Source organism: Panthera pardus, unplaced genomic scaffold (genome assembly GCF_024362965.1).
Source record: "Panthera pardus isolate Hobbes unplaced genomic scaffold, ASM2436296v1 HiC_scaffold_5, whole genome shotgun sequence".
In the NCBI taxonomy this organism is placed as follows: Eukaryota; Metazoa; Chordata; class Mammalia; order Carnivora; family Felidae; genus Panthera; species Panthera pardus.
The window spans coordinates 20,068,386-20,091,561 of record NW_026526980.1 but is presented as its reverse complement, the minus strand read 5'-3'; the positions used below and the strand labels follow the sequence as shown (position 1 = coordinate 20,091,561).

Here is a 23,176-nt window from a genome sequence, read left to right as displayed (position 1 = left end):
CTTAGGGAACACCGGCAAAGGAACGTTGCTTCCAGGGGCTACGCTGACGATGGCGTCGCCGCGACGCGATGAGGTCATAAAGATGGCGGACGACGGAGGCACGTTTACTGATTCCAGATGTGCTTAGCAATCGGAAGCCGCAAGACTTGCCTCCAGGGATTCCTAGTTTTCAGGCGAGGATATCCTTTTCCATCTGTCTTTCGAAATCACAGTCGCCTAGCTAGGGCCTGTGACCACGAGAGGAGGCAATGTCGCAGGTTGATTACGTTACACCCAAAGGTTGCGGGCGCCCAGTCGGTTTCTAACGAGAACTTGAAAAAACGATTGGTCCTAAGAAAAGGAGCCGCGAGACCCTCCAACTACCCGAGGAAAACAAGTTTTGTCTGGCAAAGTTCTCGGTCCAAGCGACCCGCCACCGACCCCCAACCGTCCCTCCCCTCACCGCGTCACGACCCTCCCGAGTGCGCAAGCTCCTGTCAAACGCGGTGACGGAGGCCGAGAAGAAAAAAAGGCGGGAGCCACCAATCCCAGGTGGAGCAAAATGGCGCGGGAGAACGAGATGCAGGAGTTCATCCGCAGCTTCTTCCGAGGCCGCCCGGACCTCAGGTGCACTAGAGACTGGAATTGGGGTTGGAAAGGGCAGGGGCGGGACGGGGACTCCGTCTTGACACATGTCTCCTCAGCACGCTCACGCACTCCATAGTGCGGCGGAAGTTCTTGGCTCACGCGGGCCGCGACCACCTGGAACCCGACGAGAAGCAAGCACTAAAGCGGCTGGTGGAGAAGGAGCTGCTGAAAGTGCAGGTGTGGGCGCGAGCCTGGGCCGCGGGAGGCGGGGTTTGTTGCTGAGGAGGAGGGGCCTGGGATGGCGTAGGGAACACAACCTTCCTACACGTTTTGACCTCTTGCGCCCACGCAGGTGGATGAAGCAGGTGCCAGGGAAGAGAGGCCAGATCTTGCCAAGAAGGCTAAGAGGCCTCCCACCCCCAGCAGTGGCCCTGGGAGAAAAAGGTTCCGTTTCAATTCGGAGTCAGGTTAGTGACTTTTGTATAGTTGGTTTATTCAAAAAGTATCGTGCATGCATTATATCCCAAAGCATTAGATGAGGGCACGAGGCCAGTGAGTCAGGAACCAGGAGCAGGGTGGACCGATTGATAGCTGTGTTTTCTGTTGCCCTTCCCTCCATCTGTCAGAGGTAACCAATACCAAGTGGAGAGAGAAGGGACAGGAGGAACCCATCCCAACCTTCTTTTCTCTCCATATTCCAGAGCCCAGCTCTGCAGCCTCCAGTCCAGACTGTTTTGGCCTCTCAGCAAAGAATGGGATGGCAGCAGAAGTCAGTTCAGCAGAGGAGGAGAGTCCAAAGCGAGCCTCAAGGAAAGCAGTTGAGGAGAGCAGTGATGAGGAACAGCAGAGGGACCTGGCTGCAAAGACTGGATTAGAGAGGGAGGTGAAGGAGAGCAGTGGGGAGGAGGAAGAGGGCTCCGCCAGAACAAGTAAGGTCTCAAAGGAAGAGAGCAGTGAGGAAGATGAGGAAGGGGACGAGGAGGAGTCCAGAGGCAGGATTGGGAAGAAACCTGTGACAAAGAAGAAGCAGGCACCAGGCAAAACCTCAGCCAGTAGGAAGCAGGCCAGGGAAGAGAGTGAGGACAGTGAGGAGGAACCTGCCCAGAGGACAAGAAAGAAGGCGGAGGGAAAGAAAGGTGCTAAAAGCCACCAGGAAAGTGCAAAGGACAGTGAGGAGGAAGACACCATAGCCAAGAAGAAAGAGAACAGAGAGAAAGAGGAAAAGGATTGGAAAGCTGGAGCCCGGGGCAGTGGAGGGAAAAAGTCAGCTTGGGAGGAGAGGAGCTGCGAGCAGAAAAGCAGGGCAGCCAGGCTACTAGGAGACTCGGGGGAAACAGAGGAAGAAGAGGAAAAAGCAGCAGCAGGCAGTGGGGATAACAGCGGGGGAGATGAAGAGCCCCTGGTGCAGAGAAAGAGCAAGGACAGGACCCCGCAGAAAGGTGGGAAAAGGCAGAGTGGAAGCAGCGAGGATGGGGAAGACAGCTGGAGAAAGGTGAAACCAACTGCTGAAGGTGCTGCAAAGACAGCCAAAGAGGGCGGTATCAGTGGTGAGGCGAGTGACTCAGAGAGGGAGGTGAGTGACAGTGAGGCAGAGGATAGCCCTAAGGGGGAGAGGGGGAACCGCTCTTCCAAGAAAAGCTCCAGGAAAGGCCGGGCACGAAGCTCCTCCTCCTCTTCCACAGACGGCAGTCCACAGTCCAAAGGCAGGAAGGTGAGGGTGAAGATGGGCTGGGAGGCCACCTTTAGGGAAGACGGAGACCTCGTCTCAAACTCTGAAGGTTTGGCCTTCAGCTGCTGTTTTTCCTTGCCAGGCTGGCTCCGGTCGCCGTGGTGAGGACCACCCAGCCGTGATGAGGCTAAAGCGCTACATTCGGGCCTGTGGTGCCCATCGAAACTACAAGAAGCTTCTGGGCCCCTGCCGCTCACACAAGGAGCGCCTCAGTGTCCTCCGGGCAGAGCTGGAAGCCCTGGGCATGAAGGGTGAGGCCGGGTGTGCCCTGGGGGCTGTGGGAGAGGGCCTTGGCTGCTGGGGAAGAGAGGATCATGAGCCTCTTCTGCCCCAGGCAATCCTTCCTTAGAGAAATGTCGGGCCCTGAAGGAGCAGCGGGAGGAGGCGGCCGAGGTAGCCTCCTTGGACATTACCAACATCATCAGTGGTTCAGGTGAGGGATTTCCTCCCACTCCCCAAGAGATGGGGCTAGGGTTTTCTCAACTGATCTCCTGCTTTTCCTGCCCCCCAATCTAGGTCGGCCACGCAGACGCACGGCTTGGAACCCTTCAGGAGAAGCAGATCCCCCAGGGGAGCTATACCGCCGGACTTTGGGCTCAGAGGATGAACAGCCCCGCCCCCCACCCCCAGACTGGTCACATATGCGTGGCATCATCAGCAGTGATGGGGAGAGTAACTGAGCTCCTCACCTTCCCCAGGAGGCTTTCCACTTGTAGAAAGCAGATATGCCGCCCGCCAACCCCCCCGCTCCAATCTGTGCCTGCAGAGCAGAAGCTGCTTTCTTCAGAGGACTTTCTTCAAGGACACAAATTGTTGGGATCCTACTTCTCAGCTTCACGTTCTCAGTTTAAGGTGTTTACAGGGATTATTTTTTAAGACTCAATAAAGGAGTTGTTTGAATCACTTGGTCAAAACTGGTCCCCACTCGGGGGGTGCCTGGCTTAGTTGGGAGGAGCAACTCTTGATCTCGGGGTCATTGAGTTCGAGGTGTAGAGATTACTTAAATAAGATTAAGTGACTGACTCTCGGTTTGGGCTCAGGTCATGATCTCATGATTTATGGGATTGAGCCCCATGTAGGGCTCTGTGCTGACAGAACAGAGCCTGCTTTAGATTCTTTCTCTCAAAATGAATAAATAAACTTAAAAAATAGTGAAACAAAAAACCGGTCCCCTCTCTTACCCCTATACCGTGGGCCAGGAAGGTGAGTAGCCATTGCCTCCCTACCCCACCCCATTCCCTTTCATTTCCCTCAGGTTCTCCAAAGGAAGTCCCAGCCTCCAGACCCTGCCATCCAATCTGCCACCAGGCTCTATCAGAGAAGAGGGTGGCTCCTACCCTTCTTCCTCCAGCCTGACCAGCAGGGCCCTCATTATCATCACGCTTTTAGCTATCATAACCTAATGCCTAGTTGGGAGGAAGGTCTGAGTAACTGGCCTTAAGAAGAATGTGAGGAACATAATGATAGAACTTGGGACAGCTGGTGTGTACGTCTTCCTTTTCCCCCTGGAAACAGCCATTTAGTCCCTGAGCCAATTCTTTTAGCCTTTAAGGGGTGGGTACAGGGCATAGACCTGGTCAGGAGTACCCCAGGCCTCTGGCTACAGACTGAGCCAATGAAGTCACTTTAGGACTTTGCTGGCATTCTTGCTGTTGAGATTGCTATGAAGATACAGGCTTGGAGCTGCCAGGAGCCTGGTGTGAAGTGAACCTTTTGAAATCTTTAAAGTCAAAACAAAGGGAAGCAGAAGTCAGGGGATGGATGACCTCCTTTAAAGTTGTGGATCCAGTCCTACCCGAAGTCATTAAAATCACTGAAATTTTTAGTTACACATCCCAATAAATTCTCTTTTTAAATACAAATGACACTATCACCTCCCATGAACAGTCCTTAATACACACTTTAGACAGAAAGGGTGAGTCCCGGGGTCTGTTAGAATAACCAACAGTTTATTAAAAGCTTGCTGTGGGGCTCTGTGCCAACCCCATAGCTGGGAGGGGTTCCCACGACTGCCCCCAGGTCTGGAAGCAGCCCCTTCCAAGGTCCTTCCCTTGTTCCCCTGCCCCAGCTCTGATCTCAATAAAAAAAAAAAAAAAAAAAAGAAAAGAAAAAGAAAAAAGATAAAGGACAAAACGGCACAGGACGTCAGACAGCAACGGGGGAATGGAGAGACCAGGCATCCTGACCCCAAGACAACATCCTGATCCTTTCCTAGGAAGGCCTTTTCCTTCTGTTCTCCCCACCCAGACCTGCTCTGCCACACCTCAGGTCTGGGGGGCCTGGCATCCCCAGTCCATGGCCCCATTACAGGGGGTAGTATAGTTCTCTGAATATAATATATCTAGACCCACCCTTCCCCTCCCCCAGGGGACCAGATGAATATTTGACACGCACATCTCCCTCCTTTCCCAAGGCTGTGATGGAGAGAGACCCTGGCACCATGGTGGGGAGGCAAGGGCTCCTGGTCAGCCTTGAGGCATCGAGGCCCAAGCTGGCCCTGGGCCACTGGCCAGCCCAAGAAGCTCATGAGATGAGGAGGTCTAAGGGGAGCTGGAGCCAACATCCTGTCCCCCACCTGTGGGTGGACCTCAAGCTTACAGCCCTCCAGGAACCGGCTCCACCCACCCCTGGCCCTGCCCCTGCCCCATTCATCTGCTCATCCACCCTGCACTTCAGGAATAGAAGTGGGAGGAACCATTGAGGATGTGGGAAGCGACACTGGTGCTACGGCTCAGAGGCCCAGGCACTGCAGCGGCAGGTGGGCCCACGTTGTCGGTGCCACTGCCCCCTGAGGCTGCCCGCCGCAGGGGCTGAGGGCTGTTTCTTAGCAGCAGCAGGGCTCCACCACGAGGTGTCCCACTCTGTGTGGGGGGCCCCAGCCAGTTTGGGGGACCCGGAGGAGCCAGCAGAGAGGGCTGACGCCAGGCTGGGGGGGGCATGCCCGGTGGAGGAGGGCCATGGCTCCAGTGTGCCCCTGATCGGGGAACAGGACGGGAGGGCCAGGCAGGGGCAGGAGGTGGAGCAGGATAGCCCTGTGCAGCAGCCTCGGCTGGGATGCCCCCCAGAGCCATACTGGAGAAGCCCAGCCTCATGCTCTCAGCATCGAAAGCCTCGATCTCACGGGCCTGCCGCTCGAGCAAACTCCGGATTCGCTCGGAGCGCCCTGTCTGCAAGGCCAGCAGCTCCTCTTCCACCTGGGACACCCAGAAAAGAGGTTAGCGCATCCGGGGGCAGGAGGTGGGGAGCCTGCCCTCCCCAGCGCCTCTTGGTGCCGGAGCCCCCTTACCCGCTGCTCCAGCAGCGCCCGCCTCAGAGCCACCCTCTGCTCCAGCTCCCGCAGCTCCCGCTCATGCTGGCTCTCGGTGCGGATCTTGATCTTGCTCTGGTAGGCGTTTAGCAGCTCCAGCTCCTGCTGCAGCTGCTGCCGAAGGGCCTGGAACTCTGCCTCCTGGGTCTCATCAAGCCGTAGCTGGCAAACAGGGAGAACTAATTTTAGGGGCCTCCTCCCCCACCCCCGCAATCCTCCCCTGCCCCAGGTAGGCCTGGGCCCTAAGGTTTCAAGAAGCAGCCAGTCTCAACATCTATCAAAATGAAAGGTCGCCATACCCTGTGACACAGCAATTACACTTCCAGGAATTTATCCCCCAGGTATACTTGCACATGTGCTCGAAGGTGTTCACTGAAGCGTTGTGATAGCAAAATACTGGAAACAACCTAAATGTCCACCAATAAGGGATGGGTTAAATAAATTATGGTACGTCCATACCATGGAAAATTCTACACTGTTTAAAAAATGAGATAGGTGTACTGACATGGAAAAATGTCCAAGAAATACTAGGTGGAAAAAGAAGAGAGCAGTATGTACAACACAATCCTACTTTTGTTTATAATTTTGTGTAATCTTTCAAATATGCATAGGGAAAAAACCTAAAATACAATTATTAATAGTTAACTGAGATTGGGTCAGAGAATGGGACTGGGTGAGAGAATGGCAATGAATAGGGGCACTGTCACTTTTTACGCTATGGATATTTTTTAATTGGCCCATTCCAGTGTTGTTGTGTGATCACTTTTAGAACAGCAATCTTCAAAATCCTCAGAAGTCTGGGTAAATCGGCCCAAGGGCCACGATCATTTTGATTTGCTCCCTGTTCACACATTAAACTAACTCAGGCCCAGGAAACAATTATAGCCACTCTTTCCTTGATGGTTCTTGGTAGAGTAGTCAGGCTGGCTTTGTCAAGACCTTAAGAAAATACTCAAGAGAGATAAAAAACCATTGTGGAGAATACTAACAGCGGGAGAGTATCCAAGTTTCCCCCAAGAACAAAAGCCCCATCTTTCCCCGCACTCCCCCACTTCCAACTTCCCATAACCAAGGCGGGAGTACAAAGGCCAGCCTCCACCACGCTCCCTCCCTGGACCCCAGGCCTCACCGCCTGCGAGCTGAGCATCTCTGAGATGGACTGGTCATACTGCTCGGCTAGAATCGCCAGCTTGCGGGTCTGTTCTTCCTTGAGCCGCTTAAGGAGGCTCTTGTGCTGAGCTTTGGGTGTGGTCTCCAGCAAGTGTGCCCGCAGGGCCTTGTACTGCCGAGTCTGGATCTTACACGTCTCCTGGAACTGCTTCTTGATCTGCAGCTCCTTAGACTATGCAGTGGACGGACCAAGGGGAGATGGGGGCAAGGGAGAGGAGGAGGAGGAGGAACCAGGGGAGAAGGGGAGAAGAGAGAGAGGAGGAGAGGAGACAGAAGCAGAGACAGGGAGAGGGAGAGAAACAGAAAACATGTTAGACAGAGGGGGCGGGGGGAGCTGTATACAGACAGACATGGAGAGATGGGATTGTGCTGAAGAGAGATCAGGAAGGTTCTCAATGGGCAAGAGATACAAGTAAACAAGAGCATGTTCCAAGAGCATGTTCAGGGTTGGGTAGAAAACACAAGAAACAGCAGGAGAATTCGTGGACAGAGAACGGAGAATCTTTAGGGTACGGAGTACACACAAGAAGCTCTGACCATGCAAAGACAGAGGAAATACAACCCAGAGACAGAAACCAAGTGAGCAGATACAGAACGTGCACAAGAGTGAGAAAACCAAGTCACATAACACACCCATGGAAGAGAGCGACACAGCTAAGGAAAGACAGAGAAAGCCCCAGGTTCAACACCTTAGGGTGGGAGGGAGGGAAGGAGGATAAGCTCCGAGCTGAGAAATGGATAAGATGGGGTGGCCCCATCTAGGGCCACGTAAGGGAAAGGGGCAAAGGAGGTGGCCAGAAAGGGCCTGACAGGTTCAATGGGCCAGCAGCTGCTACCCTGACCAGATCTCCACGTCCCAGCCCAGCCCCTTATACACTCAGCTCCCATTCCAAGCCCACAACCAATCCCATTTCCATGCCCCCACTCTCTGCCTGGCCCCCCAAACTCACCACCCCCTACTGTGGTTTGCAGTCCCTTCCCCAAGCCCTCTAGGGTAAAGCCTAATTAATGTCAGGGGAGATATTCAGTTCCCAGAAGGGAACCACATAGGGAAGGGGCTGGGACAAAAGGCAGGTGATAAGGACAAAAGGCCCCGGAACCTAAGGACACTTTCTGGAAAAGAACCCACCAACAGGGGAGCTGTGGGGCCAAGAAGTTCTGTGGAAGCTCAACAGGGGCCCAGATCTCTGAGCTGGTGGTGGTCATGGTGCAACGAAGCTATGAAGGCAGAGAGGATGAGGCTGAGGAGTGAAAGGGGTTAAGATAACGTAGATGGGGGTGAAGAGGTCATGGAACTGGGGGCCAAGGGTCCAGACTGGGGGCATACCGGGGAGGCTAGGCGGCAGGACAAAGCAGACAGAGGCAGCCTGGGCCAAAGGTACAGTTCCGCTCAGATATTTTATTTGTGTTTGTCTTTTTCTTTTTTTGGTGGGGGAAAGGGGACAGGTTGGAAGGGAGACAGAAAAACAAAATCAAAGAGAGAAAAAGAAAAACATGACTTCCCACCCACCGCCACCCCTGGCCCCAGGCCTGAGTTGATGAGGGTGAGGATGAGCACACACACAGCGGGAGAACAGCAATAACTTAGGGTGGGGAGGAGTGTCAGGAGAACACAAAGTGTAACTTCCGGACTCCTGGTGGAGGAGGCTGCCTGTCTAGAGGTCCAGAGGACTGGGCTGAGGTGGGGAAGTGTACTAAGGAGGGAGGGGTGAAAGGGAGGAGAGGACTGGAACTGGAGAAACCTCACTGAGTAGTGGGAAATAAAGTGCTCGATGCTCTAAGATTCGGGCAGGGGAAGAGCTAGTTGGTTACCTCCAAGGAGGCAGGGCCCGGGACTGGCGGGGTCGGGATCGCCGCCCAATTAGAGTCCCGGGCGCTGATTGGCGAGAGGCAGAGGGCACTAGCCGGCGCTGGCTACGGGGCAGCAGCCGGGGGATACGGCTGGGCCTCTCACCTCGGAGCAGGCCCCAGCTGGCCAGTGTGTGGATAGCCCAAGGGGGCAAGTGGGAGGCTAAACCCTGGCTGGCCCGTGCCAGGCGCCAGTTCCAGCCCTTGCACAGGGTCCAAAACCTCGCCAACAGGGCTAGCGGGTGTCGGGCAGTGCGGGGATTACCCCGCCGGGGCCCAGGAACGGGCAGACGGCTGCGGAAGCCATCCTTGTTGGTCTTGGGGTAGAGTGCAAATAGGCCTCGGTCCCCCACAGCTCCACAGCCCTGTAGGGCACAGAAGGCCACAGGCGACAGGCGCAGCAGAGCCCGCAGCCAGAGTCGAGAGATGCCCCGGCGCATCCGGGGGCCCTGCTCCCGCACCCATTTGCCCCCAGCTGCCAGAGCTGCCAGAGGTAGAGCCAGGCCTGGCCAGGCTAGGAGCCAGGCAGCCCCAAGGCCCAGAGGGACACCCATAAGGCCACGGCGCCAGCTCAAACCCAGGACAGCCCCCAGTGCAGTGCCCTGGGCCAGGAGGAGGAACAGACTGGGGGGCAGGTGCAGAGCTGTACAAAGAAGTAGGTAGGAGGCCCCCAGGCCCACCAGCCCGACCTCAAGGGCCAGGAGCGCTGCCTGCAGGCCTCCCCCACCCTGGGCTGCCAGCAGTGGGAGCAGCAGCAGAAGTAGCAGGGGCAGGAGGCCAGAGGAGGATCCCACTGCAAAGGAGAGGCCAGCCAGGAGGCCATGGGACAGGAGTCCAGGGAGCTGGCTAATAGGGCCATGCCTCAGACGTGTTGGAGGGGGTTCAGGGGGTATGTCTGGTGAGGGACAGCCATCTCCAGGATCCCTCGGGGTCCTAATTGGCGCCCCCTCTTCCTCTTCCTCATCTTCCTCGGGGACTGGGGTCAGCGCTGGGCCTGGGATCCAGCCAAGCTCAAATTCCTCATCCAGGAGGCTCCCGTCCTGCTTCTCCCATAACCTCCATTCCCCAGCTGCCTCCTGGCCCACAATGCTCCTCTCTTGGGGCGCCAGGGATGGGACCCTAAGCTCTTCTATCTCCTCCTCAGGCAGACCCCAACCTTCCTCATCAATCAAACTATGTTTTTGTGGGTTGGGACTAGGGGTTCCTGATTCTTCCCCCAATATCCTCTGTTCCTCTGGCTCCAGGGTAGCCCCTTCCTTTCCCAGAATCCTTCTCTCTGGAACTGCTTCCTCCTCCTCCTCCTCTCCCAGAATTCTTTGGTTCAGGACTGCCTCCTGGCCAGATGAGCAGGGCTGCTCTTCTCTAGGGGTGCCTGTGCTGGGTGGTCCCAGAGCCCCAGGAATGGGGAGCGGGAGGCCCGGGGGACGCTGGCCTGCACGTACTTTGAGGCTCTTGGGCTGCTGGCGAACCTGGGCTGCATGCTTCTGCCGCAACTCTTGCTCACGCCGCTTGTTGTACTCCAGCTGGTTGCCCAGCTCTGTCTGGTGCTGCAGGCGGGTGAGTTCGGCCCGTGTGCGCTGGACGGCCTGGAGCTGCCGTAGCTCCAGCTCTCGCGTGGCCTCATGCTGCCGCAGCAGCAACGCACACTCCAAGTCCTTCTGGGTCTGCTTCTTGTTCAAATCCTGAGGCAGAAGGGAGGCAGGGCCCAGAGCTCAGTCAGGAAGCCTTGTTGGTGTCAAGAGAGCCCCAGAACTCCCTGGCAGAGGGAGCTGAGCATGGGGAGCTGAGGGGTGTAAAGGAGCCAAGCTGCTGACTGGCCTGGGAATGGAAGCCCAGGGAGCTCTAGCAGCGTCTGACAGGCACGAGGAAACAAGGGGTGTGGAAGAGAAGCCAAACCACAGCACGAAAGAGGGTAGAGGGAAAAACAGGTGCCTGTGCTGTGGGGAGGGGGATGGAAGGTGGGGTGGCCTACCTCCCGCAGCAGGTCCTGGTCCAGGCTGTGACGGGCCAGCAGCATCTTGCGCTTATACTGGCGACACTGAAGCTCAAAGTACTGACGCTGTCGCCGCAGCAGCCCCGCCTCCTCCTCTGCCTGGCACTGCTGGAGTTGCTCCTTCTGCCGCAGAAGCCACTCGGCCTTCTCCCGCTTGGGTGTGCTGGGGTTCTCCTGGAGCTCCTGGGCAAGGCCATGGGGAGGGCAGGGAGTCAGGGCACCTCACCCACCACAGGCCCTGTCTGTTGCTGCAGCCCCATCTCACCTCCTTTAGCTGCTCCTTCCGAAGTTTGTAGGTTCGCTTCTGTGCCTCCAGCAGGGCCGCTAGCTCCTTCTTCTGCTGCCCAAGGATGTGCTGCTGGAACTTTCGCTCCTCGGCCTGGGCAGCTCGTGCCTCCTTCTCACCAATGGCCTGGTGCCGCCGGGACAGTTTTTCTGCCTCAGCCCCAAAGCCAGCCCGCTGTGCCTCAAGCTCCCGCTGTAGCCGTGCGCTATGCTCCTCACGTTCACCCCTCAGCCGTGACTCCAAGGCCAGCAGCTGTTTCTGGTGCTGTCGTCGCATCCGCTTATAGCCACTCAGCTGCTCCCGCAGGGCTGAGTCCTGCTCATGCTCCTGGATCTGACGGCTGACCTGGGGCAGGACAGAGGATGAGAAGTAGGGCTCAGTCCTGGCCTCATCTCATTACTCACACGGTTTTCATGCTCTATTGGTGAACACGGATTTGAGACTCATGGGTTCGGTTCTCATTTGGTGCCTTCATCACACGTAGCCCCTCTGAGTCTCCCACCTCCACTGGATGATGGAGATACAGTCTATTTCACACGCTGACATCACTGAATGAGTCGATAAAAGGTGCCGCGCGCAGGGCCCGATGCAAAAGTGGCAACAATTCAGGTTAGTTCAAAGTCAAACATATCTGGGCCCAACCCCCAGCTTGGTCACTTATTAACCAGGTAACCTCAAGCAAGTTAATGACACTAGCCTCAGTTCCCTTATCTGCTAAATGGGACAATACCACCTCCTTATAGAAAGCTGTGGAGATTACGCCTGATACATGCATAATAGCGTCTAGAACACTCTGAACTAACAAACACTGTTTTTCTTCCCCTTCAGCAAACACTGAGGACTCATTACAGCCCAGGTATGCAGCTGGGATCTGGGCCCTGAGATGTTGGGAGTATCAAGAACACTGGGCCTGGATGTCCACATCTGAGGTTTGGAGCTCAGGTCCCATTGTCAAGTGGGCACAACTCCAACTAGTCCAGGTGGCCAAGTCCCTGGAAATCAGGGACCGGAAATCAGGTCCAGGAAACCCTGGACCTCTCTACACAGTACAACAAAGCACTAAAGATCTGAAGAGCTGTCCCATAAGAATATACTAGACCAATCACTGGCCCATAACGGAATTAATGTTGGTGCTCGCAACTAAGCAAGAATGAAATCTAAAGGTTTACTCAAAGTATGGATGGAAGACTGTGTTTTATGAAAAGTCTACCCATCTTTTCCTGTGAACTGAGAAAAACATTACTATGACTTGATCTTAGGAGAACCAGTCTTGCTTAATTTGAGAATATGAAAACCACCAAAGGTGTTTCGGCAAGTGCCTTGGACAAGCAGAATGTCTGAGTCACCACTGCCTCATCTCTCAACTGGGATCATACCCTCTCTCTCCAGAGGAGCTGGAAGGATGAAATACTCAGGCATGTGTGTGAGCCTGAGAGCCAATCATGGTAGGAGGCAGACACTGGCCACTATTCCTGCCCTCCAGGAGCATAAAATCCAGCACACCTATCGTAATGTCATTTAGGAGCACCACAGCACAGGGATGTGATGCACCTGGCTGGTCAAGGGCCTGGGAAGGCACCCCAGGACATGCTACTTAAGCCTAGCCATGAAAATGGAGGAAGAGTTTATCAAACTAGGAATACCCACATCGGGCAATGTGACCAAAACAGTCCGTTGGGAGAAGAGAATGGAGAGGGTCAAGGAGAGGAGAAAGTGAAAGACGGCAACAAAAAGAGCGGAATCTGAACTTAATCCAGTGCCAGAGGGGAAAAACAAATCATCTCTGGACTTAAGAGTTTGGGGCATCCAGGCGGAGGGAGGATGGCTACACTTACCAGGGAGGCAGTACGGATGGTGGCAAAGTGATCCCTGTTGCGGCAGTAGGCCCGGCGGCGGGCAGAAGAGGTGGTAGAGGTGGGAGCTGGGGCTGCGGGTGGCTGGAGAGGACCTGGGGTCATCTCCGGCTGGTAGGGGTCATCATACAAGTTGTCAGAACCCTAGAGGAAGGGAAGGTGAAAGGGATGCCCAAGGTTCAGAGGCCACTGGGCCCAAAAGGAGATCCCTGGAGACCCAGTCTGACTTAGAGGAGGAGCAATCACACTTGGGAGGGAGAGCTGGGGCTCGGCCTTGTCACCATCAGGCCTCCTGAGGGTGAGCTGCATACCGGCAGTCGGTGGATGATGGAACTATGGGAGGTAACTGTATGCTCCCCTTCTTGCATCATGGCCATCTCTCGGGCTTCAGGGCCTTCCTCTTCCTCCTCTTCCTCTTCCTCCTCCTCCTCTTCCTCCTCGTTGTCCGAGGCATCAGCTAGGCTATTGACTGAACTGCTCTGGCTGGAGGCGCTGATGGACATGCTTGGCACTGAGTGGCTACTCTCTAGACTGGTCAGCGTCCCAGCCCGGTGCATGTAGGGCTCGGCCTCCTGTGGACAGGGCGCAGGCTGTTGGGCAGGGAAGGGGAAGGATAAGGGGTATGTATATGGAGATAGCACAGGGAGACAAAGGGCAGGAGGAGGGAGAGGGAAGGTGAGCCAAGCAGCTGCTAGGAGGCAAGCAAAACACAGTGGGGAAAAAAGGGTGGCAGGGTAAGCTGGGTCACCTCCTCTTCCTCTGGGGCTTCAGCACCAGGGCCATTGGGTGCTTCTTGGAACAGTATCTTCTTCATCTTTCGGTACTGCAAATTGTCCAGCTCCCGCACGGCATCCTTGGTCCTCTGGATCAGGTCCATGATGACTGTGGGTGGCCGCTCCCGGAGCACAAAGCGGTGCTGAGGGGAGAGAACACTGAGGCCTGCTGCAGAGCACCTACCCCCACCCCAAATATCCCATGGGCCCTGACACTCCCTCTGGCCTGAGGAACTTCCCTGGGGCCCATGCCCACCAGGAGCTGATGCTGGCCTTGTGCTAGGTAAGCCCTGCCCCCACATTTTCACCACCCAATCACCCCTCCCCAGACAGGCTCCTGTTCCTCCAAGCACAGCTGACAGACAAGAACAGTCAGGAGATCTGGATTCTAGTCCAGGTCCTCTATCAACATGCTGTGTGCCCCTGGACATGTCATGAGGCCTCTCTGGATTTCATAAGGTATCCCACAATTATAAAACAAGTAGGTCAAACTAGACTGTCTACATCAGTTCCCAACTAGGGCTCCTTAGGCCCCATGGATCTGTGAAGGGAATGGGGGCCCCTCTACTTTTGATATCTCAAAACACACCTAAGGGAAATCATACATTTACCCATGACAAGGCTACCCAGGCTTTTGGCTTGAATTACATCAGATCAGTGTGGTAACCCTGGTTATCGCACGCAGACCAGAAGCTCTGGCTGGCAATTATATACGTCTTTGATTAATAAAAGATGGGAAAACAAATTATTACTTAATAAATAAAGACAGTCTGGTAGACAAAATCTTGCAAAACACAGAGTCCATTGGGCACTGGGAATGCGGGTGGGAATTCATACATGAAGTTCTTGGTGGAGGAAGAGCTGGGAATCACTAATTTCACTGAAGGGTTTTGTGGTTCTAACAGGCAATGGTTCTAGGAGAATGCTAGGCCAGTGAGCCCTTACCTTCAGAAGAACCTCTGAGGTTGGTCTGTCTTGAGGGATTTTCTGAAGACAGGAGTCAACAAAATTCCGGAAGTACTCAGACCTAGAAGTCATGGGAGGATGAGGAAGGCGGGGGGAGGCCATGAGCCAGGTAGCCTTACCCTATGGCCTAACCCCTGGGCCCAGGAATCCCAGTCCTCACCAGTGTCCTGACTGGAGCACGGGGGACTCGTTCTGTGCAATGTGGTATAAGGCACTCATCGCATTCATGTTAAACAGCGGTGGTTTCCGTTCCGCTACAGAGAAAGGTCAACAGGGAGAAGGTGAGAGGTGGCAGATGGGCAGAGGAGTGGAATGGAAATCAGAGGATTTGGGTTCACACCCCAGCTCCCTGACTTCCTTGCTGTATGGCCCTGAGCAATTCTCATCATCTCAATTAATTTCCTCCATAAAATGTAACACCTATCCTCTCCCCTGTACACAGTGGAATAGAGATCAAAGGCAGAAAGAAGCAGTTATCAGCCCAACTAACATTCTATTAGGTGCCAAGTAAGAGCAAAAACTTGCTAAGTGTTAAGGGAAAGATAAGGAAAAACAAGAGACAGGCTCTGTCCTCAAGGAACCTCTAGCCTAACAGGAAAGATTAAGTAAAACTCAACAAGTACTATCAAGTTACAAGAGGGAGACAGAAAAATGGTTGGGAAGCTGGGAGTGCATGTGGGTTCTCAAGCTGGTAGGTGTGCAGGGGATTAAGGGCAGGTCTTTTGGAAAAAGGGATATTGGAGCTGGGCCTTAGATTAGCAGTTGCAAGCCAGGAGCTCCTCGAGGCCCAGACAAATGTTTTGTTATGTTTTTGGCCCAAATAGCGATTTTTAAATTACATTCCAACCGAGCAATTTACTAATAATAATCTAAATGTCCGGTTTCTTCTAAAAACTTAGATGTGGTGAAAAGGAGCCGACACTTCCGCATAACGATGGGCTAGAGCAAAGCAATAGCAGTCTCCAGTTTGCCGTAATCTTTTTCACATTACTTCTTTGATACGCACTATCTGCTTATAACCAGGACTGGTGGTTTCTTTTCAATAACAGAGAAATATTTCTCGGCGTCCACATCTCTACCAAAAAGTAGGAATAAAATGGACAGCTCTATATTTTTCTTCTACCTGGCTTGTTCCAATGTATTTGCATCACCTGCCCAGCTGTGGTCTCGAGTGACAAATGCACATATGTGGACATGGAGGGAAAGGGCGTGTCCAAATCTCGGACTTCGGGCAGAAGACAAAATACAAACCAAGTTAAGAAAAGTGGAAAAGTTCATGGCACACTCAGGGTGTGGAGCTTACAAAGGTGAGAGTCAACTTTCAGAAAGCGGGGCTTTTAGCTTGGTGGAAGGAAGCACAGGGATGGCATAGGTCTTGAAGGGAATGGGGAGCACTGATGGCTCTGAGGAGGGGGGTGAAGCAACAGCACCCGGCTAGGGCGGCTCTCTCTGACATAAGAGAGACTGGAGGAAAGAGACTGGCGGTAGGAAAGATCATGGCAGGAAGTTGTTGATAAGAGAGACTAACAGCATCTCTTTTCTTGGGCAACTGTCTGTGCCGGGCACTGTGTTGGAGGCTTTACAAACATTACCTCACTAATAGTTAATTTCAGTAGCGTAGGCTGGCAGAGACGAGAACCCAGACAGGCTTCAAGGCCTCATGAACTCATGTAAGCCTTACTCTCTGGCCTTATCATTCACTGCTCTTTACATGGCATTACCTGCAATATTTCAAACAACTGAAGCCAGTCTCAGCTCCGCATGCCTGCTCTTACCTATCTGGAATGCTCTTCCCTATAGTCTTTCAAACAGCTATTATCTACTTTATGGTTCTGCTTAGATATCTGCTGTAAGATATTCCTTAGCCCCTGAAATAGATCAAGTCTCTTGTTTTATGGTTGTACTGCTCTTGTAACCTCCATTCAGCTTCTGTCCCAGTAAGAGAAAACACATCTGTTTCTCCAACTGGAATGTAAGTTCCACAAGGCCAAGAACCTCATTCACTGCTATACCCCCAAAACCTGCTAGCATAGCGTGGTACATAGCTAGCACTCAAAAAAAAAAAAAAAAAGTAAAACTAGAGTAGTGGACAGGAAAAGAATGCTCTGATATCCTTAGGTCTAAGAACTGGCAGGATTTGACAGCTGTCTGACTTGGGGGTCAAGGGTACAGTCAAAATGGACAGGAGCTTGGAGGCCTGAGGATGAAATGGTATGGGGATGGAAAGAGACAGAGAAAGAGAAAGCAGTGGAGAGAAAAGAGGATGAAGAAACAGAGGATGTCGTCCTTACCCAGCTCGATGCAGGTTATCCCCAAGGACCAGACATCCACTTTGCCATCGTACTGCCCCTCATCCATTGCGAGGATCACCTCTGGAGCCATCCTGGGAGAATGGTCAGGAGAAAGAGGCTTATCACCTGCCCAGACTCTGCCAACTATTGCTCCCAACATCCTAGGGGCTCCCTCCACTCACCACCATCCCACTCACCAGTATGGGGTGCCCACAAAGGAGTTGGCGGGTGCCATGATAGATGCAGAGCCGAAGTCCCCTAGCTTCACCAAGCCTGGCTCTGATAGCAAGATGTTTCCAGCCTTCACATCCCTGCCGGAGATGAAGCACAAGGATGAGGCATACACCTCAGGAAGGCTGGGCAAGGGGCTTTAGCACCAGGTTTCCAAGAAGGCGCAGCCCAGCTGAATAAGTCGTGTAGAGCGCACCCCCTCCCAGCCATTGTCAATGTTCCTTGTACCTATGGATCATGTTGTGGGAGTGCAGGTAAGCCAGGCCCTGAAGGGCCCCATGGGTCACAGCTGCAATCTCCACCTCCTGAAGGGGCTTCTTGTGCACTGGGGAGTGAGGGAAAAACATCAAACTGAGGGAGCCCAAGGGTGGGGCTGGAACAAGCTCCCCTGATCCCTTTCCCTACAGCTTCTTTGCTCTTCTCACTTCTCCCACTTGTTGGCCAAAGAGCCACTTACCTTCTAGAAGGTCAGAAGCTGAGCCCAGGCAATACTCCATCACCAGCTAAGAAAGGGTGAAGGGTCAGAGATAAGCACATCTGGTCACCCCTGGCCCACCTCTCTTGGGCAGAGATCCAAACAGAGAGCTTCTCTGCCTATCCTTCACTCAGGCATTACCTCCAGGGTGAAGACAAAGAGGAAGGACAACTGAGAAAACGTGGTGGTGGTGGTGGTGGGAGAGTTCCTAGTCAGGGCCTCCCCTAGGAAGGGGAGACAAGATACCACAACTCCCATCTGAATCCTTTCAAAGCCCCATTATATCTCCATTTCCTCCAGCCCATATGCCCCTTTCCAACTACTAACAGTTTATGACTCTCTTCAAACCAGCCTCTCTTTCTGGAGACACTGTTGTCCATGGGTTTGCCTGAGGACTAAAGAGGTTGGGAGAGACTTCCTCCCTTCCAAGGTCCCCATAATGGCACCTGGAACAGGGCCCACCTAAGAGACTGGACCAGGACAAGGATGGGGGGCAAAGATCAGGCCAGATTCAGTGGGCTAGCTCACCCAAGCCGTGTGCTCCCTCAGGTAACAGCCCCGGTACTGAATGGTATTGGGGTGCCGGAGCTTCTGCAGGAACCGCACCTCCTTGATGATGTCCTGCCACTTCTGAGAGGAGGTCAGGGGAGAAGAGGTTTACTCAGCCCGCACATTGAGCCTGGGGTCCCCTGCTCTGTCCCTCACCATTCTTGTCAAACCTGACCCACCTCATTTGACTGCTTCCCACTATAGGACATCTTCTTGATGGCCACCACCTCACTATTCCGGACATCTCGGGCCTAGAAGACCAGACCAGAAGCTGGTGAGAGCCCTTGGTGAGAACTGGGCAGCGGGAAGATTTTTTGGCCCAAAAGGAGAGGGCGGGAAAGGCTGGTGTGGTACGGCAGCGCAGAAGGAGGCTTGGAGGTCCACAGGGGGAAGAATGCAGTGCCCATCCCTACCCCATTCTCCTAAGCCCCAACTTACAAAGTACACGGCTCCAAAGCTGCCATGGCCAATTTCCCGGAGATCAGAGAAGAGCTTTTCAGGGTCATCCTTGAAGAAGAGCTCAGCCACATCAGGGTCCTTCAGGCTCCCGGCCCGGCCCCCAGCTGGCATGATGGCCCCTGGGGGCCCTGAGAGTGGGGCCTGACCTGGAGAATGAAGAGGGGACCCTTACAGCGAAGATGAGACACTCAGAGAGAGGCAGGGACCCCTCAAATTTCTGCCTTCTCCTCCCCTAGTTCCCTGATGAGGGGGAGGCACCGCTGAGGAAGGGCAAGGGGGAGATTAGGAACAACATCAAAGCTCCAAAAAAATTAAGTTGCCCTAGCAACCAGAGCACGGGGGCCGGGTCCCTGGAGTCCCTAAAACTGCTAGGAAGACTGAGAGCTAAGCATCTTCACCACCCCCCTCAGCCCTCAGTAAGATCCATTTCCCTACAACCCCCCTACTTCTCCCCTCAAGAATAAAAGATCCCACCTCCTAGCCAGAACCCCAGATTCCCAAGTGTCCTGTCCCACAAGTCCCATACCCCAAATATTTCCAGGCACCTTCCTGTTCCCCTTGGCGTCGAGGCCCCCTCCTCCCTCAACCTCTCACACCCTGGAAGAGAGCAGGAAACGGCCAGGCCGGAGGTAGTGGAAATCCGGCCATTGTTAGAAGTGGGTATTGGCCCAGAAGGGCCAGAAGACTTGCTCTCAAAAAGGGCTAGGGACATTGTGGCAGGGAGGATGGGAAGGACAGGGACAGAAATGGTGGCTGGCTTTGGGGACCTCTCTGTGACCTGGGCTGTCTTACTTGACCAGTCCAATTGCATATGCATCACACACAGGTACAGGACATTTGTGGTGTACAAATAACATTTATTGAGCATGTACAGTAAGCACCTTACATGCATCTCTCTCATTCAACCCTTGCCACAACCTTGTGAGGTATTACTATCGGGGTACCCTTATCTTGCAATGAGGAAACAGGCTCAGAAAGGTTAAGTGACGTCCAAAGCTGGTCCTCTACCACTGTTTTTAAAACAGTGCTATGAAACAAGCAGGGCAGGATAGTGATCACCATTTCACAGATGAGGTGACTGAGGCATAGAAAGGAAGGAGGACTTCTTCAAGGTCAGAAAAGAGGACCTTCTCTCCAGTCAGGCCTGTGTGCTTATTATTCTCTTAGCCCCCTCCTGCAGGAAGCCTCCCTTGACCACTCCAGCCTTTGGGGAGAGCTCCTAGAGCACCCAGCCCAACACCCAGAGAAAGAGCCTGCAGTACCAGGTAGCCAAGGACCCCGCCCCTTTTCCCCAGGGAATGCCAGGCCAAGCTCCTGGCTAAGCACTTGTTGGAATTTAGGCACAAAAGAGCCTTCAGCAGAGCTGGACTCCCAGGGCAGAGTTCTAGCTCCTTTAAAGCACCTAACAATTTAGCATGTAATTATATTCTGTCGGGCATTGTTTCCTGTTGTGTTGTTAATTTTGTCTCAGCCCAACTGGAAGCTGGAGGGCAAGAAGTAAGCCTGACTCTCTGGTGGGCCCCCAGGGTGCAGAGGGCTCAGAATAGCCTAGGAGATTGATTGATTGCCCTCAGCCAAGCCCTCAGCAGCTCCCAAGCTGCTCAGAATCGGCCCCCTTCTCCATTCTCCTGCCAGCAACCCTGCCAAGCACCCCTCACCCCCACCACACACCCACACACAAAGGCAGGTGCTCACAACTTGCCAAAGGAATCTTCTTGACCTCTTTACCAGCACCCAGCCCAGAATGCCAACCCAGGACCATAGGCCACATGTAAGGATGCCAACAAAATATCACACGGGGCCTCTACCTCAAATAATGAACATTTGAGCAATTACCAAGGTCTGTGCTAAATCACAGCCACCTTCTCAAAGGGACAATGTTATCACCATTCTGCAGATGGGGAAACACAAGTCTGTCTGTCCCTAAACTACACTAACAGTACATCTCATCGGCAACATACAGCAACAGGGTTTTGAGTAAGTTCCTTATGCTTGGTCTTCTCTTCAGTAAAACGGATTACAGCACAGGGCTGTTGTGAGATTTTTAATGAGATCTCATCCTTAAGAACACTATGCAGACACTCAGCATATGGATTTTTCCTTCCCTGCCTCCAGGGTCACCACAAAAAGGACTTAAGACTTTGGGGATCATCCTATCCCAGCAGCTTGGCTTTAACTGTGAAGAGACACCACTATGGCTATCATTTGTCAAAAGACAGAACCCTCTCAGGAACCCAGACCAAAGACTGGAATCAGGGTAGAGATGAAGGTCACAGTAGGGAGAAAAATCCATGAAACAGAAGACAGGAGCCAGAGCTTCCCATCAGGGAAAGCTTCTGAGTACAGTCCTCCTAAAAAGGAAGCTCTTCTCCCCACCCCACCCCCCATTCTTCTATCTCACCCCAACTCATTCCCCTTTGGACCCCTGGCCAAGAAGAGACGGCAAGAGACAGGTATGGAGCAGGGGCAAAACTTCATCAAGAACCTGGGTTCAAATCCTGATTCTGCTACTGTGTGACCTTGAGCAACCTCTCTGAGCCTCAATATTCTCAACTGTAAAATGGGAAGACGGCAATAAAAGAGGCCCCCACAGGGTGAATGGGGGGGTGTCACATGAGAGAACAGATATAAAACACTTGTAAATGACAGACCACTTGACAAATGTATCACCATCAGCAGGAGGTTGGAAGGTAACAATACAGGTGGGGGAAAATATTGCCAGGCATCCCCAAACACAAATGCACACACACACTTCCTTCAAAGGACAAGAAATCCAACCAGATCATGCCTAAAAAAAAAAGCTAAGTGGACGCATCATAGAGATCAGAGGCAAGGGAATCAACACCCCAGAGCAATCAGGAGAAAGAGGTATAATGGAGAACAGGTAGCAGTGAGGGACAAAGTGAACATGGGAGAAGAGCAAAAGAGTGCAAACCCATCTAATTAGCTCAAGCACCTTAGGGCGTGACCCCCATGACATCAAAGACCCTGTCACCTGAGGTCCCCCATGAAACAGACATTATGAAGGAAGAGGAACAAGGTGGCAGCAGAAGGCACGGCTAGCCAGAGGCTGACCACTGGCCCACTGGGCTTCATCCTGAGGAGAGGGCCTACCCAGGCCCAGTTCCTCAAAAAGGAGCACGCTTTCTTCTCAATGCTAGACACAGGGACCCGCGCCCCTGCACCCCGTCTCACCTGGTAGGGGTCACTATGGTGCCCCAGCGCTTCCGCCTCCTCCTGGGGTCCTCCAGCGGCTCTGCCAAGCAGGGAGAGGGGCAAGGAGACCTTTCCCCTTGCCACCTCTTCCTCGGCTTTCGCCCTTCCTGAGGGGCGGGCCCGGGAAGCCTCCCCTGGAGGGGAGGGGGTGACAACCTGATCTGACCTCGCGGTCCAGTCCTCCTCCTCCGCGAGGGCGACAGTTGCTGAATCCCGGATTTCTGATTGTGGGGTCTGAACCCCAGATATTTGAACGAAGGGAGGCTGAATTTGATACCTGAACGCGTGGGGAATGAACCCCGGATACTGGTGCACGCAGGGACCTGAACCCGGTATTTGAAATCCTATGAAACGGAGCCCCAGGTTTAGAGAGGTTAGGACCCGAGTCCGGGATATGTGGGATCTGAGGGGCTGATACCCGGATATTTGAGAAGCGAGGAGTCAAGCCCGGAAATTCACGACGGAAGGGCCTGAGCCCCAGGTCTTCGGCCACCGACAGGGGGCCCACCCCGAGGACGTCCGGCCGCACGGCCCCTCTCACGCCGGGGTCCGAGGGTGACAGCCCTCACTCCCGCCCCGGTCTCCTCCCTTTCCCCCTTCCGCTCCTGAGGGCAGCTGAAAGATTGTAGCTAAGGGTGGTCCCCGCGCCTTCTCTCCCTCTCCTCTTCTCAGCCTCAGCCTCTCTCCGCACCACAGCCCCGGTCTCGTCCCGGTCTCCCTCTCTCTCTTCCTCCCAATTCCAAGATGGAGACCGGGCGGGAGCGCGCAGGCGCGGTAGGGACGCCGGGCCAAAGGGGGCGGAGCCCTAAGTGAAGAGCCCCGCCCCTCTATCCTTACTGCCGCGGCCAGGGAGATGTGCAGCCACCAAGCCGGAGTGCGCGCGCGCTCCGCCACGCGGACCCTGGGATGGAAGGAGGCGGGGAGAAGGGCTAGGCTTGGAGGGGGAGGAGCTCAGCGCGCAGTCCGACAACTGGCGGTGGAGAGGGCTTCGGCGCATGCGTTCGCTCCGCCTCAGCGCAGAGCCCGAGCTTGTTGCTAGGGGAAGCTTTGAGGGGGCGCGAGTAGAAGCAAAGAAGAAGCCGTGATCTGCGCCTGCGTGTAGGGTAGCTGTTGGGAGGGGCAAGGGAGGGAGGCTTGCTGGGCTCGGAAAAGGCGGGAAAATGGACTGCTCTGGTTAGTAACCATACAGCCAGGACGTGGGGTCCTAAGTTCGAGGAATCTGCTAGGAAAACTCAGTCTGTCAAATCCCTTCGGGAAGCAGGCATCTCACAATTGCATGACCTGCCCAAGGTCACAAAGCCTTTATGTCAGAGCATTTCCATGACCACACCCACCTAATTCTATCAACTAGTGGGAACTATCAACCTTATTTCATACAAGAAAGCAAGACATAAAGTGGCAGAGCTGCGATCAAAAGGTGTTTTCCAAAGGCAAAAGGAGGATAGAGATGCAGTAATCCACGC

At 54.0% G+C, this 23,176-nt stretch overlaps 2 protein-coding genes across 8 annotated transcripts; one reads left to right on the top strand and one right to left on the bottom strand.

Annotated features, from left to right (window-relative positions):
• Window positions 1–41: 41 nt before the first annotated feature.
• Window positions 42–3,196, top strand: HIRIP3 (HIRA interacting protein 3). The gene is made up of 7 exons (XM_019436221.2): window positions 42–606; window positions 684–804; window positions 920–1,034; window positions 1,269–2,278; window positions 2,379–2,547; window positions 2,631–2,729; window positions 2,813–3,196. Exons 1-7 carry the CDS (start codon window positions 542–544, stop codon window positions 2,974–2,976), a joined length of 1,743 nt encoding a protein of 580 aa, XP_019291766.2. The 5' UTR covers window positions 42–541; the 3' UTR covers window positions 2,977–3,196.
• A 1,028-nt stretch (window positions 3,197–4,224) lies between these two features.
• TAOK2 (TAO kinase 2) lies at window positions 4,225–22,475 on the bottom strand. Of its 7 annotated transcripts, none has more exons than XM_019436210.2 (19): window positions 21,693–22,473; window positions 18,477–18,643; window positions 18,218–18,289; window positions 18,018–18,119; window positions 17,472–17,517; window positions 17,243–17,339; window positions 16,981–17,094; window positions 16,784–16,875; window positions 14,653–14,746; window positions 14,472–14,553; window positions 13,502–13,669; window positions 13,065–13,343; window positions 12,736–12,897; window positions 10,880–11,245; window positions 10,594–10,797; window positions 10,064–10,303; window positions 6,733–6,945; window positions 5,583–5,765; window positions 4,225–5,490 (listed from the first exon to the last, which is right to left on the bottom strand). In XM_019436210.2, the coding sequence occupies exons 2-19, from the start codon at window positions 18,606–18,608 to the stop codon at window positions 4,969–4,971; spliced, it is 3,168 nt and encodes a 1,055-aa protein (XP_019291755.1). In that variant the 5' UTR covers window positions 18,609–18,643; window positions 21,693–22,473; the 3' UTR covers window positions 4,225–4,968. The 7 variants fall into 7 exon arrangements, with proteins under 7 accessions (XP_019291755.1, XP_019291756.1, XP_019291757.1 ...); XM_019436211.2 differs by having other exon boundaries at window positions 13,065–13,325; window positions 21,693–22,472; XM_019436214.2 differs by lacking the exon at window positions 4,225–5,490 and adding an exon at window positions 5,903–6,010 and having other exon boundaries at window positions 5,739–5,765; window positions 21,693–22,472.
• Between the last annotated feature and the right edge of the window lie 701 nt (window positions 22,476–23,176).

Bases quoted from the DNA above. Each gene is read 5' to 3' on its own strand.
- HIRIP3 (XM_019436221.2), top strand. From the start codon at position 542: ATGGCGCGGGAGAACGAGATGCAGGAGTTCATCCGCAGCTTCTTCCGA. The intron at 805-919 runs GTGTGGGCGCGA...GCGCCCACGCAG, and splicing joins AGGAGCTGCTGAAAGTGCAG to GTGGATGAAGCAGGTGCCAG. The intron at 2,548-2,630 runs GTGAGGCCGGGT...CTTCTGCCCCAG, and splicing joins GGAAGCCCTGGGCATGAAGG to GCAATCCTTCCTTAGAGAAA.
- TAOK2 (XM_019436206.2), bottom strand. From the start codon at position 18,608: ATGCCAGCTGGGGGCCGGGCCGGGAGCCTGAAGGACCCTGATGTGGCT. The intron at 13,344-13,501 runs GTGACCCAGCTT...CCTGCCCAACAG, and splicing joins AAGCCCCAGAGGAAGAGGAG to CCTGCGCCCTGTCCACAGGA. The intron at 12,898-13,064 runs GTATGCAGCTCA...CCCTTCCTCTAG, and splicing joins CCATCATCCACCGACTGCCG to GGTTCTGACAACTTGTATGA.